The 14,742-nt window shown below is 39.7% G+C and overlaps 1 protein-coding gene across 1 annotated transcript in view; it reads left to right on the top strand.

The window, feature by feature from the left end:
• The window catches only part of LOC113878567 (cell surface glycoprotein CD200 receptor 1), a 41,980-nt gene that overhangs the window by 24,090 nt on the left and 3,148 nt on the right, over positions 1 to 14,742 (top strand). Inside the window, exons 3-5 of the mRNA XM_027519821.1 lie at positions 6,598 to 6,654; positions 10,738 to 11,055; positions 11,175 to 11,426. Of these exons, the coding sequence (XP_027375622.1) occupies positions 6,598 to 6,654; positions 10,738 to 11,055; positions 11,175 to 11,426 (627 nt within the window). The remainder of the gene's footprint in view (positions 1 to 6,597; positions 6,655 to 10,737; positions 11,056 to 11,174; positions 11,427 to 14,742) is intronic.

Below are 14,742 nucleotides of genomic sequence, written 5' to 3'. Positions count from 1 at the left end.
TAAAAGATGTATTCAGTATTATAAAAATGATCATAAGACTACTTCTGAAAACAAGCATAATATTTTTCTTTTCTGAAAAATATAATTTTAGCACACTTAAGAGTACACTACAACTTGTGGGTTTTATCTCTGGTATGAGAAATTGCAGGGAAAATTGACTTTCTTCCCAAGGTATTTTTCTTTAGACAGTGAATGTTGCTTAGTTGTAGGAGAATTTTGTGTCTGGTTTAAGAGGCAGAATTCTCCATGGGCCTCCAGTTCAGTTCAGTTCAGCCACTCAGTCATATCCGACTCTTTGTGACCCCATGAATTGCAGCATGCCAGGCCTCCCTGTCTATCACCAACTCCCGGAGTTCACTCAAACTCATGTCTATCGAGTCGGTGATGCCAACCAGCCATCTCATCCTCTGTTGTCCCCTTTTCCTCCTGCCCCCAATCCCTCCCAGCATCAGAGTCTTTTCCAATGAGTCAGCTCTTCACATCAGGTGGCCAAAGTACTGGAGTTTCGGCTTCAGCATCATTCCTTCCAAAGAACACCCAGAGCTGATCTCCTTTAGAATGGACTGGTTGGATCTCCTTGCAGTCCAAGGGATTCTCAAGAGTCTTCTCCAACACCACAGTTCAAAAACATCAATTCTTCAGTGCTCAGCTTTCTTTACAGTCCAACTCTCACATCCGTACATGACCACTGGGAAAACCATAGCCTTGACTAGATGAACCTTTGTTGGCAAAGTAATGTCTCTGCTTTTAAATATGCTGTCTAGGTGGTCATAACTTTCCTTTCAAGGAGTAAGCGTCTTTTAATTTCATGGCTGCAATCATCATCTGCAGTGATTTTGGAGCCCAGAAAAATAAAGTCAGCCACTATTTCCACTGTTTCCCCATCTATTTCCCATGAAGTGATGGGACCAGATGCCATGATCTTAATTTTCTGAATGTTGAGCTTAAGCCAACTTTTTCACTCTCCTCTTTCACTTTCATCAAGAGGCTCTTTAGTTCCTCTTCACTTTCTGCCATAAGGGTGGTGTCATCTGCATATCTGAAGTTATTGCTATTTCTCCCAGCAATCTTGATTCCAGCTTGTGCTTTCTCCAGCCCAGTGTTTCTCATGATGTACTCTGCATATAAGTTAAATAAGTAGGGTGACAATATACAGCCTTGATGTACTCCTTTTCCTCTTTGGAACCAGTCTGTTGTTCCATGTCCAGTTCTAAATGTTGCTTCCTGACCTGCATATAGGTTTCTCAAGAGGCAAGTCAGGTGGTCTGGTATTCCCATCTCTTTCAGAATTTTCCACAGTTTATTGTGATCCACACAGTCAAAGGCTTTGGCATAGTCAATAAAGCAGAAATAGATGTTTTTCTGGAACTCTCTTGCTTTTTTGATGATCCAGAGGATGTTGGCAATTTGATCTTTGGTTCCTCTGCCTTTTCTAAAACCAGCTTGAACATCTGGAAGTTCACAGTTCACGTATTGCTGAAGCCTGTCTTGGAGAATTTTGAGCATTACTTTACTAGCGTGTGAGATGAGTGCAATTGTGTGGTAGTTTGAGCATTCTTTGGCATTGCCTTTCTTTGGGATTGGAATGAAAACTGACCTTTTCCAGTCCTGTGGCCACTGCTGGGTTTTCCAAACTTGCTGGCATATTGAGTGCAGCACTTTCATAGCATCATCTTTCAGGATTTGAAATAGCTCCACTGGAATTCCATCACCTCCACTAGCTTTGTTCGTAGTGATGCTTTCTAAGGCCCACTTGACTTCACATTCCAGGATGTCTGGCTCTAGGTGAGTGATCACACCATTGTGATTATCTTGGTCATAAAGATCTTTTTTGTACAGTTCTGTGTATTCTTGCCACGTCTTCTTAATATCTTCTGCTTCTATTAGGTCCATACCATTTCTGTCCTTTATTGAGCCCATCTTTGCATGAAATGTTCCCTTGGTATCTCTAATTTTCTTGAAGAGATCTCTAGTCTTTCCCATTCTGTTGTTTTCTTCTATTTCTTTGCATTGATCGCTGAGGAAGGCTTTCTTATCTCTCCTTGCTATTTTTTGGAACTCTGCATTCAGATGCTTATATCTTTCCTTTTCTCCTTTGCATTTCGCTTCTCTTTTTTTTCACAGCTATTTGTAAGGCCTCCCCAGGCAGCCATTTCGTTTTTTGCATTTCTTTTCCATGGGTATGGTCTTGCTCCCCGTCTCCTGTATAATGTCATGAACCTCCCTCCGTAGTTCATCAGGCACTCTGTCTATCAGATCTAGTCCCTTAAATCCATTTCTCATTTCCACTGTATAACATGAGGGATTTGATTTAGGTCATACCTGAATGGTCTAGTGGTTTTCCCTACTTTCTTCAATTTAAGTCTGAATTTGGCAATAAGGAGTTCATGATCTGAGCCACAGTCAATCCCCGTCTTGTTTTTGCTGACTGTATAGAGCTCCTCCATCTTTGGCTGCAAAGAATATAATAAATCTGATTTCAGTGTTGACCATCTGGTGATGTCCATGTGTAGAGTCTTCACTTGTGTTGTTGGAAGAGGGTGTTTGCTATGACCAGTGTGTTCTCTTGGCAAAACTCTGTTAGCCTTTGCCCTGCTTCATTCCGTATTCCCAAGGCAAATTTGCCTGTTACTCCAGGTGTTTCTTGACTTCCTACTTTTGCATTCTGGTCCTGTATAATGAAAAGGACATCTTTTTTAGGTGTTAGTTCTAAAAGGTCTTGTAGGTCTTCATAGAACCGTTCAACTTGAGCTTCTTCAGCATTACTGGTTGGGGCATAGACTTGGATTACTGTGATATTGGATGGTTTGCCTTGGAAATGAACAGAGATCATTCTGTCATTTTTGAGACTGCATCCAAGTACTGCATTTCGGACTCTTTTGTTGACCATGATGGCTACTCCATTTCTTCTAAGGGATTCCTGCCCACAGTAGTAGATATAATGGTCATCTGAGTTAAATTCACCCATTCCAGTCCATTTTAGTTCACTGATTCCTAGAATGTTGACATTCACTCTTGCCATCTCCTGTTTGACTTCTTCCAATTTGCCTTGATTCATGGACCTAACATTCCAATTTCCTATGCAATATTGCTCTTTACAGCATCAGACCTTGCTTCTATTACCAGTCACATCCACAACTGGGAATTGTTTCTGCTTTGGCTCCGTCCCTTCATTCTTTTTGGAGTTATTTCTCCACTGATCTCCGGTAGCATATGGGTACTTACTGACCTGGGGAGTTCCTCTTTCAGTATCCTATCATTTTGCCTTTTCATACAGTTCATGGGGTTCTCAAGGCAAGAATACTGAATTGGTTTGCCATTCCCTTCTCCAGTGGACCACATTCTGTCAGACCTCTCCACCATGACCCGCCCGTCTTGGTGGCCCCATAGGACATGGCTTAGTTTCATTGAGTTAGACAAAGCTGTGGTCCATGTGATTAGATTGACAGTTTTTGTGATTATGGTTTCAGTGTGTCTTCCCTCTGATGCCCTCTCACAATACCTACCGTCTTACTTGGGTTTCTCTTACCTTGGACATGGGGTGTCTCTTCACGGCTGCTCCAGCACTCACTGGAATACCTTTATTAAGCATAAAGTCTCTTCTACACTCTAGTCCACTGAGAACACTGAAACTCAAAATGCTTGAAGACCTTATTCAATTATGAAGACACCACTTAATGTAAGACCAAGCTCCTCCAATAGAATCCCCTGGTACTCACACTGATTTCGTTATGTCTCATAAAAACTAATGTGACAATATTCCCAGACAAGATGACTACCATGAGAATTCACTGATATGGCAATAGCTTAGTTCAGAGCATGAAGATCATTTTGCTCTGTTACTAAAAGTAACAATTTCTATGGGGCAGTGAAGTGAAATGAAGTGAAGTGAAAATGAAGTGAAATCCAAAGATAAGAAGAAAAGTCTTTAAATATCTCCTGGAAGACATCAATCAAGGTTAGGTTCTTTGAAGTTTCCATTGATAACAAACAACCTATATCTTTAAAATAAGGAGCATTGTACTTCCTTGGCAGTCTAGTGGTTAAGACTCCTCACTTCCACTGCAAGGGATGTGGGTTTGACCTGTGGTGGGGGAATAAGATTCTGATTGCCATGCACTGAGGAAAAAAAAAAAAATTAGGGCGAATGATTGGTGACAGCCAGACATGTGAAGAACTAATGCTGAAGACGAATTCTGTTTAACAAGAACCAGAGAATATTATGGTTGTGACACTTTCTTCCAGAAACAGCAGGTCTCAGGGCTGCAAAGGCCAAAGTGCTCACAAGAGAAAGCCTTCATAGGCTTCAGTAGCCTTTGTCTATTATGGTAGCCATCTCGTGACCACCAGACAGCTCCCTTTTAGCTGGGAATGGGCAGGGTTCATTGTAGTTTTCTTACTTATCAGAATCCTATTGGGTGTCCTCAATATTGCCACTCTTCACTCAAAGTAAGGAAAGAAAGAATGCAAGGAAGAAAGGAAAGATTTGCAACATGGTAAAAACAGATTGACTCAGCTGGTAGAGAATCTGTCCTGCAATGCAGGAGACCCAGGTTCAATCCCTGGGTTGGGAAGAGCCCCTGGAGAAGGAAATGACAACCTACTCCAGTGTTCTTGCCTGGGAAATCCTAGGACAGATGACCCTGGCAGGCTATAGTATGGGGTCACAAAGAGTCATACACGACTTAGTGACTAAACCACCAACACAGAAATAGAATAAGAAATTTATTTAATTTGAAGGAGAACTTGGGGTTGTCACTGGAGATTTAGTTTATCTTTAAAAGGCAAAGTAAGCAGAATAAAATAGAATATTCAGTGGATGTTTATTGTTTGTATTTATAAATATTGTCACTGTAAGAAATTACAAAAAACAAAATACTGTACTTTAAGTCAAGAGTTAGCAAACTATAGCCCATGGGCAAAATCCAGCTGGCTGTATATATTTGCAGATAAAATTGTATTGGACAAAGCCATGGACATTTGTTCCCTTATTATATGTGCCTGCTTTCTTGCTGCAACAGCAGTGTTGAATACTTGCAACAGAGACCATAGGGAATGCAAAGCTCCAGATGTTTCCTTTTTCAGTTCTTTGGCAAAGCTACACTGTGTGTGATGATAGGGCTTCAGAATCTAGACCACCTAAGACATAACTTGATTTCAGTAATCCCTCTGAGGTCAACTTTGATTTCTTATCTGTTTCTGGAATAGATACTTAATCCCAGTATGAGCTAAATTCAATAGTTAGAATCTCATTCTTTGCCTTCTTTCCAATCCAGTCTAATGATACTTAGCTACCTAGAAAAGCCGAATTATTTTAGAAGCCTATTCACTGCTGGCTTCTAAGACCTTTAATTTAATTTCTCTGTTTATTATGTGGTAGAATTGAGTGGAAAATTAGAATGGGGAGCATAAAGAATATTTTTAAAAGCAGGAGAGCACATTGAATGGTGGTCTTAAAAACTCAGAGGAAGGTGTTTTTCAGGTTTTTAAGTCATAAGAAGCATTCTGAAAGTCATTGTTGCTCTTTAAAAAGATAGTAATACAAACGTATTTTTCAGAAAGCAAATTTGAAGTAGATTGGGACTATCTTCAGAAACTCTATAGAACTCAAGAGAAGAAATGCATGTACATCTTAAGAACTAAGGAATTGGGAACTTGAGTTAGGTTAAGTCTGCCATCTCTCTCTGCTTCTGCTTCATTCTTCCCAAGGTTTATTAGTCAGGGTTCTTCAGAGAGACAGAACAGGATGTATGTGTGTGTTGGACATCCGAGAGAGAGGGAGAACGAGAGAAACAGGAAGAGATTGATTTACTTTATGGAATTGGTCCAAAATCTGCAGGATCTTTGGAGACCCAGGGAAGAGATGCAGATCAAGTCTGAATGCAATGTGCTGGCAGAATTCCCTTTCCCATGAGGTCAGTCTTTTCTGTTAAACCCTTCAACTGATTGGATGAGGCCCACTCACATTATGGAGGGTAATTTACTTTACTCAAATTCTACCAATTAAAAAATATCTTTGTAGAAACATCTAGAATAATGTTTGACCAAACATTTGGGTACCATGGACTAGCTAGGCTGACAATAAAATTAACCATCATAGCAGGAAATTGGGGAAGAAAGAGGGATGAACTATTCTTCTCACTGTTGGTTCTTGAGAAAGTACTTGATTTGTCCAGCTGTTTGAGATGCCCACTACTGGTCTAAACAATTTTAATCAAGTAGTGGCATCTGTAAAAAAAGACCACATAATCAGCCCAGCTCATGAGAGGTGTTCATGATGGACCAATACATTATGGCTAGGTAAGGATAGAGGCAGTGTTACCTTGTACAAAATCGTTTTAAGTACAAAATGAGATATTGTGTAAATGGGAAATCATTGATTAATAGCTTACAATGTAATTTCCAAATGTTAACATGTTTTTCCATATAATGATGTAACAGCTTCTAATTTCTGTATTTCAAGGATTTTTGTGTAATTTTAGTTATGGTTCATTGATTTTCTATCATGTTGTACACAAGCTCTTGTGGAGAAAAGAATGGTTTTTACTCTAAGTTTCTAAAATTGATTTCATCTATTTCTCTCTGAATATTTTCTAGTTTCAACAACTTCATCTACGGAAAGAAAGCAGAGCACTGTAACACTTTATGCAGAAGGTAGTATGCCTGTATTTTTTTGTTTCTTTACTTTGAGGCCAGTACTGAAGCATAGAATGCTGAGCTTCCTTAGAAACATAGTGGTCTAGACTCTGTTCTAGTCTTGTACCCAGTTAAAGAATATGGTGATCTGAATGCTGTAAGGTAAGTGACTTGAATGACTCCGCCAATCCTCCCCTAAAGCAATTCGATTCCACTGAAAGATTATGGAGTTTTCTCTGTCACGCACTGTGCTGGGCTTTGTGGGGACCATAAAGATAAGCAAGATGAAGAAGACTGTCAGAGAGCCCTCCAGGGAGCTCTATTCTGTGGGGAACCCAGACAGAAGCCCAGATATCACACAAGCAGAAGAGGTAAGCACTCACATCAAGTGTACCAGGAGTGCAGAAAGGGAGTGGTTAAACACCAAGGCTTAGACAAGGCTTCACAGAGGATGTAGCATGTGAATCAGGTCTTAAAGAAAGAGTTATTTTAATAGAAAAATAGCATTATGTTGGGCACCTTAGAGAGTGAAAACAGTGTGAGAGATGACATGGAGGTGGAATTGTGCTTGTTTTTTTTTTTTCTGCAGTAAGGGGACAATGTAGTGGGTGATAAGATTGCAAAGTGAGTCAGTGTGACAGAGGGCTTTTGAAGCCAATAGGAAGACATTCAAACTTATTCTTCAGGCAGTGAAAGATGTCTGGAGGTTTTAGAGTTGAAGTAATCTCATTATGTTGTGGAATGATGCATTTTAAGGTATGAACTGAAGGGAGAAGAGTTTTGAGACACAAACAGAAGTTAGGTGCCTGGCGATGGGGGCTTAATCTAGGGTGGTGAAAGTCACACAGTCATGTCCAGCTCTTTGCGACTCCATGGACTATGCAGTCCATGGAATTCTCCAGGCCAGAATACTGGAGTGCATAGCCTTTCCCTTCTCCCAGCCCAGGGATATTCCCAACCCAGGGATCGAACCCAGGTCTCCCGCATAGCAAACAGATTCTTTACCAGCTGAGCCACAAGGAAAGCCCGAGAATACTGGAGTGGGTACCCTATCCCTCCTCCAGGGGATCTTCCCTACCCAGAAATTGAACCAGGGTCTTCTGCACTGCAGGCAGATTTTTTACCAACTGAGCTATCAGGGAAGCCCTAGGGAAAGGTTGTGAGAAAAGAAAGGAAATGCCTCAAAGCCAATAAGAATTTGTGTGCAAAAGGCTGAATGAGACTGGAAGAGATTTATAGAAAAAGGATGCAGAGAAGATGGGATGTGGCTGCTGGTTTGGGGGCAAAGAAGAGACTCTATTGTTTTCTCAGGAAGTAGGAAGTGCAATTACCCTAGCTGATCTTATATGGAGAATATATTTGTTAAGTGCCAAACCCACTGAGTGTTGTGGAGGTACTGGCCATTGGTAAATTATCATTTGCTGCTGCTGCTAAGTTGCTTCAGTCGTGTCCAACTCTGTGCAACCCCATAGACGGCAGCCCACCAGGCTCCGCTGTCCCTGGGACTCTCCAGGCAAGAACACTGGAGTGGGTTGCCATTTCCTTCTCCAATGCATGAAAGTGAAAAGTGAAAGTGAAGTCACTGAGTCGTGTCCAACTCTCGGCGACCCCATGGACTGCAGCCTACCAGGCTCCTCCGTCCATGGGATTTTCCAGGCAAAAGTACTGGAGTGGGGTGCCATTGCCTTCTCCAAAATTATCATTTACTAATGATAATTTATCAGTTTATCATTTTAATCCTGATAATTTATGAAAAAGTATGAAAAAGGAAAGGTATGGAAAAGGAAAGAAGAGGATGAAGAAAGGGGGGAAAATACCAGTAACATTAGAACTATCGATATAGGTGAAGGGTGATTGACTTGAAGGTCACAGAATGGAGGAAAGTGAAAGAACACAGAATATCTGCTGTGCTTGGAATCCTCACTGATGGAGTTATTTCTTGATACTGTGCCCCTGTTCAAATGTGTGCTTATTTGATTACCAAATACTTGCCTTTAAAAAACAGATCTTGAGGATATATATTAGCAAAAACATTAAACCTTATACTGTTTACCAAGGTAAAGTTCGAACATATGAGAACACAAAAGAGCATTCACAGCTTGCTATCTCACTGGTCTCTTATTTTTCTGGTTTTATTTTAAGCATCATTCCTTTATGCACATATATGCTTCCCACATCCAACCTCTAGCAGATTTCTAACAAGCCATGTTCTTGCTTGTCTCCAAGCCTTTGCCAAGCTGGAGGTTCTCACTATGAGCTGATGTCACTTGGAGTGATGGAAACAGCATGGGTTTAACTGCCCTTTTGGCTGGCTGGCTAAGTCGCTTTAGTCGTGTCCGACTCTGTGTGACCCCATAGACGGCAGCCCACCAGGCTCCCTTGTCCCTGGGATTCTCCAGGCAAGAACACTGGAGTGGGTTGCCATTTCCTTCTCCAATGCGTGAAAGTAAAAAGTGAAAGTGAAGTCACTCAGTCGTGTCCGACTCTTAGCGACCCCATGGACTACAGCCTACCAGGCTCCTCTGTCCGTGGGATTCTCCAGGCAAGAACACTGGAGTGGGTTGCCATTTCCTTCTCCAATGCATGAAAGTGAAAAGTCAAAGTGAAGTCGCTCAGTCGTGTCCGACTCTTAGCGACTCCATGGACTGCAGCCTACCAGGCTCCTCTGTCCATGGCATTTTCCAGGCAAGTGTACTGGAGTGGGGTGCCATTGCCTTCTCAGATCTACTTTAAAATCCTCCTCCTTCCTTTATCTAGTAATATGATATTTATTTGGCCATGAAATGAAAAGGCTTGAGTACATCACGGAGGAGGCAGATGACATCAAAAGAGGAGAGAGGAAATACTAAATGCAAAGCTTAGAAACATAAGGTTAAGCTTCATTCACATAAAATTTTTGTCACACCACAGCTGGTTTTGTTCATGTCAAACTGATGAAATCACTGACACTCACCTTTGTTACAGGTGACTTGTAACAGATACACGTCTCAGCAAACCCCTTTCAGTCAGGGACATGTCAGTTTATGGGAAAGCATGAGCTTCTACATTGGGAAATGCTTGCCAGTCTTAATTTTTATTTTAAAATATGGATAAATAGGTCAATGCTATGTTTAATCCTGACAATGATATTAAATGTATGAAAACAAGGTCTGTGAACAAGGTTCACAGCAAACTATCAGCGAGTATTTATGTGAATGAATAGAACGGAAGGAGAACTCATTGAAAGACTATATATTATACTATCACACATTTGCAATGAAATACTTTTATAGAAAATTTATAGAGGAAAATAATCCTTGTTTTTCATTTGATTTGTATTTATATACTATACTACTTTTTTTTTCCCCTAGAAAAATACTTCTAAGCATCTCTTACAGCTTGGCATTGTCATTTTTCATTTATGTGAGATGGTCCAACTAATGAGATTACAGATTATTTTAAAATCTGTTGATTTAACTGATTTTATGATTCTCTGAATAAAAATTAAATAAAAAATTCCAATTTCTTCAGCGTTAATGTCATAGCTATTTTTAATGGAAGTACCATATCTTTCCAGACTTATGTTTGTCTGAAGTGCCACCCTTAAGAGTACGTGTTTAGTTCTGATGTTACTGATTTTTCACTTTCATCAAAACTTGGCAGGAGAAAACCACATTATTAATAATTCCATTTTACCCCTTTAGAGCATGAGTTGTATGGTAAATCTCATAGTCTCTTTGTCCAAAAGATTAGATTTAGAACACTGTCTTTGTCCTTTAATTCAGATTCTCTTTTCTCATCAGTTTGTTTCATAGATATCAAATCTTCTGATTTAATTTCATAACACTTAAAAAATCATCATACATATAATACATGTTATTTTCCTAATGATACAGGAAGAAGTTGGTTAATCATTGGATGGATTTAATATTATACTTTATATATATATTTCATGAATGTTATTTCTTATGTAAGTCTAGTATTTCTGGGAAAAGGCCACCTGCAAAGTAAATTTTAAGTACAATTTCATGTAATATGTTGTGAATAAATTTTGACACATCAAGTATTATAAAGCTTTTCTCTTATTATTCTCTGTTTGTGTGTTTATGTATGTGTTTCCAGTTAAAACTTCACTATCAGTACTAGTGGATACAAAAGCTGTGCTCACTTGCCCTCCTGTGCTGTGGCCAAGTGTGTTGGTAGTAACATGGGAAATAGTCCTCAGAGACAAGCCGCCCTGCTTCGGAGCCTACAGACGTGATACAAATCAGACCACGAGAGGAAACTGTACCGACAAGAGAATAACCTGGGCCTCCAGACCTGACGAGAATCCTGCCCTTCAGGTTGATCCAGTGGCCATCACTCATGATGGGAATTACACATGTCAAATAGTAACAAGTGATGGGAATTTCCATCATGAGTATCACCTCCAAGTATTAGGTAAGGAACGTCATATATTGAGGTGTTTCAGATAACCAGATTTTGGGCTGAAACAAATCTCTGTCTAAATTCCATGTCCCATGTGTTAAGACTGCAGCATTTCCCCTACATTTCTGCAGTGCCCCCAGAGGTGACCCTGATCCAAACTGAGAAGGGAACTGCAGTGTGCAAGGCAGCTGCAGGGAAGCCGGCTGCACAGATCTCCTGGACCCCAGAGGGGTATTGTGACACTGAGCAAGGACCTTACTGGGGTGACGGCACAGTGACCGTCCAGAGCACATGCCGCTGGGGGAGCCGCCATGTGCTGAACGTGTCCTGCTCTGTCTCCCACTTGGCTGGCAACAAGAGTCTGTCCATACAACTGAGTCAAGGTTAGTAATTTTTCTAGTCTTATTTTTGATTTTTCCATTCTTTCAGAGGAGTTACCTTAAGAAAGAAAAAGGAGTTTACAAAGAAATTTCATTCAAGGATGTCCTTTCCACCCTCCACTTTATCTCCATCTCCTCCTCAAAGTAAAGGATTATCCAGAAGAATAATACAAAAATTTGTTGTAAAAAGCCATATTATAGAATGAAGTTTATTCTACTTTTTTTTTTCAGTTGTGTAGAGCAGTTTTCAGGATTTCAGTTGCCCTACGAGGGACTGAACCTGGGCCATGACAGTGAAAGCCAGAATCCTAACCACTAGGCTACCAGGGAACTCCCAATTTATTCTTCCTTTAATGTTCTCTTCTGTACTAATAAATTGACTTGTATAGTGTACTTTTACACAAATACTTAAATGGTTTTAATAGAAGGATAAAGGGTAATTTTAAACAACTAATTATAATTTTATTAGAAGAATAAAGTTGCTCATAAATTACCTTCATGAATTTTCAGTCTGGTAGAGTTTTCTCCTCACGGTTTTCCCAATGAAGTTTCTTTAATGTCTTATAATAACATCTATGATTCAGTTCATTACAGTTTAGTTTCTCTGCTCTCTGCACCCATTCTACTCTAATTTCTTGTTATAAAAATATTGTTCTAATCAGCCTAACTCATATAGTTTAAAATCTGTGTTGTCTATCATGTGTAGACAAGTATATCATGTAAAATGTTAGCCCTCTCTGATTCTCCATCCCCCCTGCTCCATTATAAACAACTCTCCAGAGACAAGTACTTTCAGATCTTAAAGTGTTTCTTCTAGTATTTGACTCAGTTTTTATTAACAACATGGTTATGTTGCTATTTCTTAATATAGCTAATTTAAACCTAGTGTACATGTGTGCGTGCTAAGTCATTTCAGTTGTGTTGACTCTGTGCAACCCTATGGACTATTAGCCCCTCAGCTCCTCTGTCCACGGGATTCTTCAGGCAAGAATGCTGGAGTGGGTTGCCATGGCATGTTCTCCTCCAGGGAATCTTCCCAACCCAGAGATCGAACCCGTGTCTCTTATGTCTCCTACACTGGCAGGCAGTTTCTTTACATCTGAGCTACCAGGGGAGGTCTTTTCTCTGAGGCTATTCAGACTCTGTAGAAAACCTCTCCAATCTCTTACCTTGGAGAAATAATCCTGACTATCTGAGAGTGTTTCTGAGAGAAGGGAGGAGAGGGGTGTGTGTAAGTGTGTGTGTGTGTGTGACTATTCAGAACTCAAACTTTCCTTTAAAGACACTTCATCTCCACCCTACATTATATCTGAATCTTTGACTCTGGAATTTCTCCAGTTCATCTTCTTTGGGCCAAACTTCCCATTTTCTGCTGGTTGGGGAAGTGTGGTGACCTGGTTGAGTGGGGTGGGAGGAGAGTTGGCAGCCTATCTGTTCTTCATACAGAACTTTAAGGAAGCTTCCAACTTTTAGCTCCACACTTCACTCCTGACATTCCCCTTTCTCCATATCTTTTCCTCCCTATTCTAGAGCCTTCTTGGATTCACTAAGGTTTATACTTATTTCACGCTGAATTATTGGCCATTCTTCCATTCATCTTTCATGTTAAAACAAGTTGAAATCTTTCATCTGCTCTTATCTTCATCCATAATCTCTTTGTCTTTGCAAGTCTATACTTAAAAAAAAATTCTGCGCTCGGGGCTGGTGCACTGGGATGACTCTGATGGATGGGATGGGGAGGGAGGTGGGAGGGGGTTTCAGGATGGGGGACAGAGGTACACCCATGGCTGATTCATGTCAATGTATGGCAAAAACCACTACAATATTGTAAAGTAATTAGCCTGCAATTAAAATAAATTAATTAATTAAAAAAATTATCTACTGATATTTTAGTGTTAAGAAAGGAGAAGAGGAAAGTGTTGGGTTTAAAGCATGATTTTCTAAAGTCCATTCTTATAGTTTGTGTATATATATATATATATATATATATATATATATATATATATATATAGTTTGGCAGTGTTTACTGAGAAGAGTAATGCTCCCGGTTATGTATGAAGTCCGACCACTCCGTATTACAATATGACATCATATTTATAGAATCTCAGAATTGGAGCGAGTCTCTAGTCCAGTCCCACCCAATGCAGGTATGTCTCCCACACAGGGTGGACCTTTACCTCTGCTAGTACACTTCCAACAAAAGACAGCTCATTAGTTTGAAAGAGAGGGCTTCAAAACACTATTGTAGTTTTTAACTGTAAAACAAAAATTTTCTTCTTTAAATAAAAATCCAGTGTTTAAAAACAAAGTATTGAAAGAAGGTGGATTGCAGCCTCCACTTACCTCTCTCTCTGTCCCAGACACATTCACGCAACTTCAGGAGCACAGTCTTAAAACCTCTCAGAGTCGGCCAGGTCCTTTGCTGACTTCTCCTCTTGTCAGATTGAGCTTATATTTCTACCAGCAGTTAGTGAATAGTTTAAAGTTGCTGACATGCATTCAGTTCAGTTTCAATGCCTTGGAATAGAGGTGACTTCAGAATTAGGGTTATTTTTCCAAATACTTTTCTTACAATTCCCTGTTCATTTCTGAATATTGGAGAAGACCAATATTCTGTTACTGTAACAGAGAGATCTAAATTTCACATCTCTCCTATAGGAATTCACTAAATGAATCCTTAAGGCAACAAAATCCTGATCCAAGATAATGTCTGCTAAAAACTCAAGTGTCTGAAATGATAAAGCAATTTTATTATAACAATTATTTGAACTATTAATGGGGCAAAAGTTTTAAAAATTAAATCACAGAAATAAATTTCATGTACTATAAGACATTCTTGTAGATGTAAATATATATACGTATAATTTTAAAGTAGACTTTTATTTTTTAAATAGAATGATAGCAATATTGAATAGGAAGTACAGAGAGTTCCAATAAAACCCTTGTCCCTACACATGCATGGTCTTTCTATCTATCTATTGATCATCCCCCACACTGCAGCGGTACATTTGTTATCATCAATGACCCTATCTTAATGTACTATTACCACTCAAAGTCCATAGTTTACATTAAGATTCACTCTAGGTACATGTTCTATGAATTTTGAGAAATGCATAAATGACATACATTCACCATTGTTGTATGGTATAGAGTAGTTTCATTGCCATAAAATCCTCTATGCTCCACCTATTCATGCCTCCATCCATCCTAACCTTTAACAATCCCTGATTGTCTTACTCCATAGTTTTGCCTTTTCCAGAATGTCATGGTTGGAATCATGCAGCATTTAGCCTTTTCAGACTGGCTCTTTTCATTTAGT

The sequence above is a fragment of the Bos indicus x Bos taurus genome, chromosome 1 (genome assembly GCF_003369695.1).
Source record: "Bos indicus x Bos taurus breed Angus x Brahman F1 hybrid chromosome 1, Bos_hybrid_MaternalHap_v2.0, whole genome shotgun sequence".
Taxonomy (NCBI): Eukaryota; Metazoa; Chordata; class Mammalia; order Artiodactyla; family Bovidae; genus Bos; species Bos indicus x Bos taurus.
Note: the sequence above shows the minus strand (reverse complement) of the source record. Positions and strands in the feature narration are given on the sequence as shown.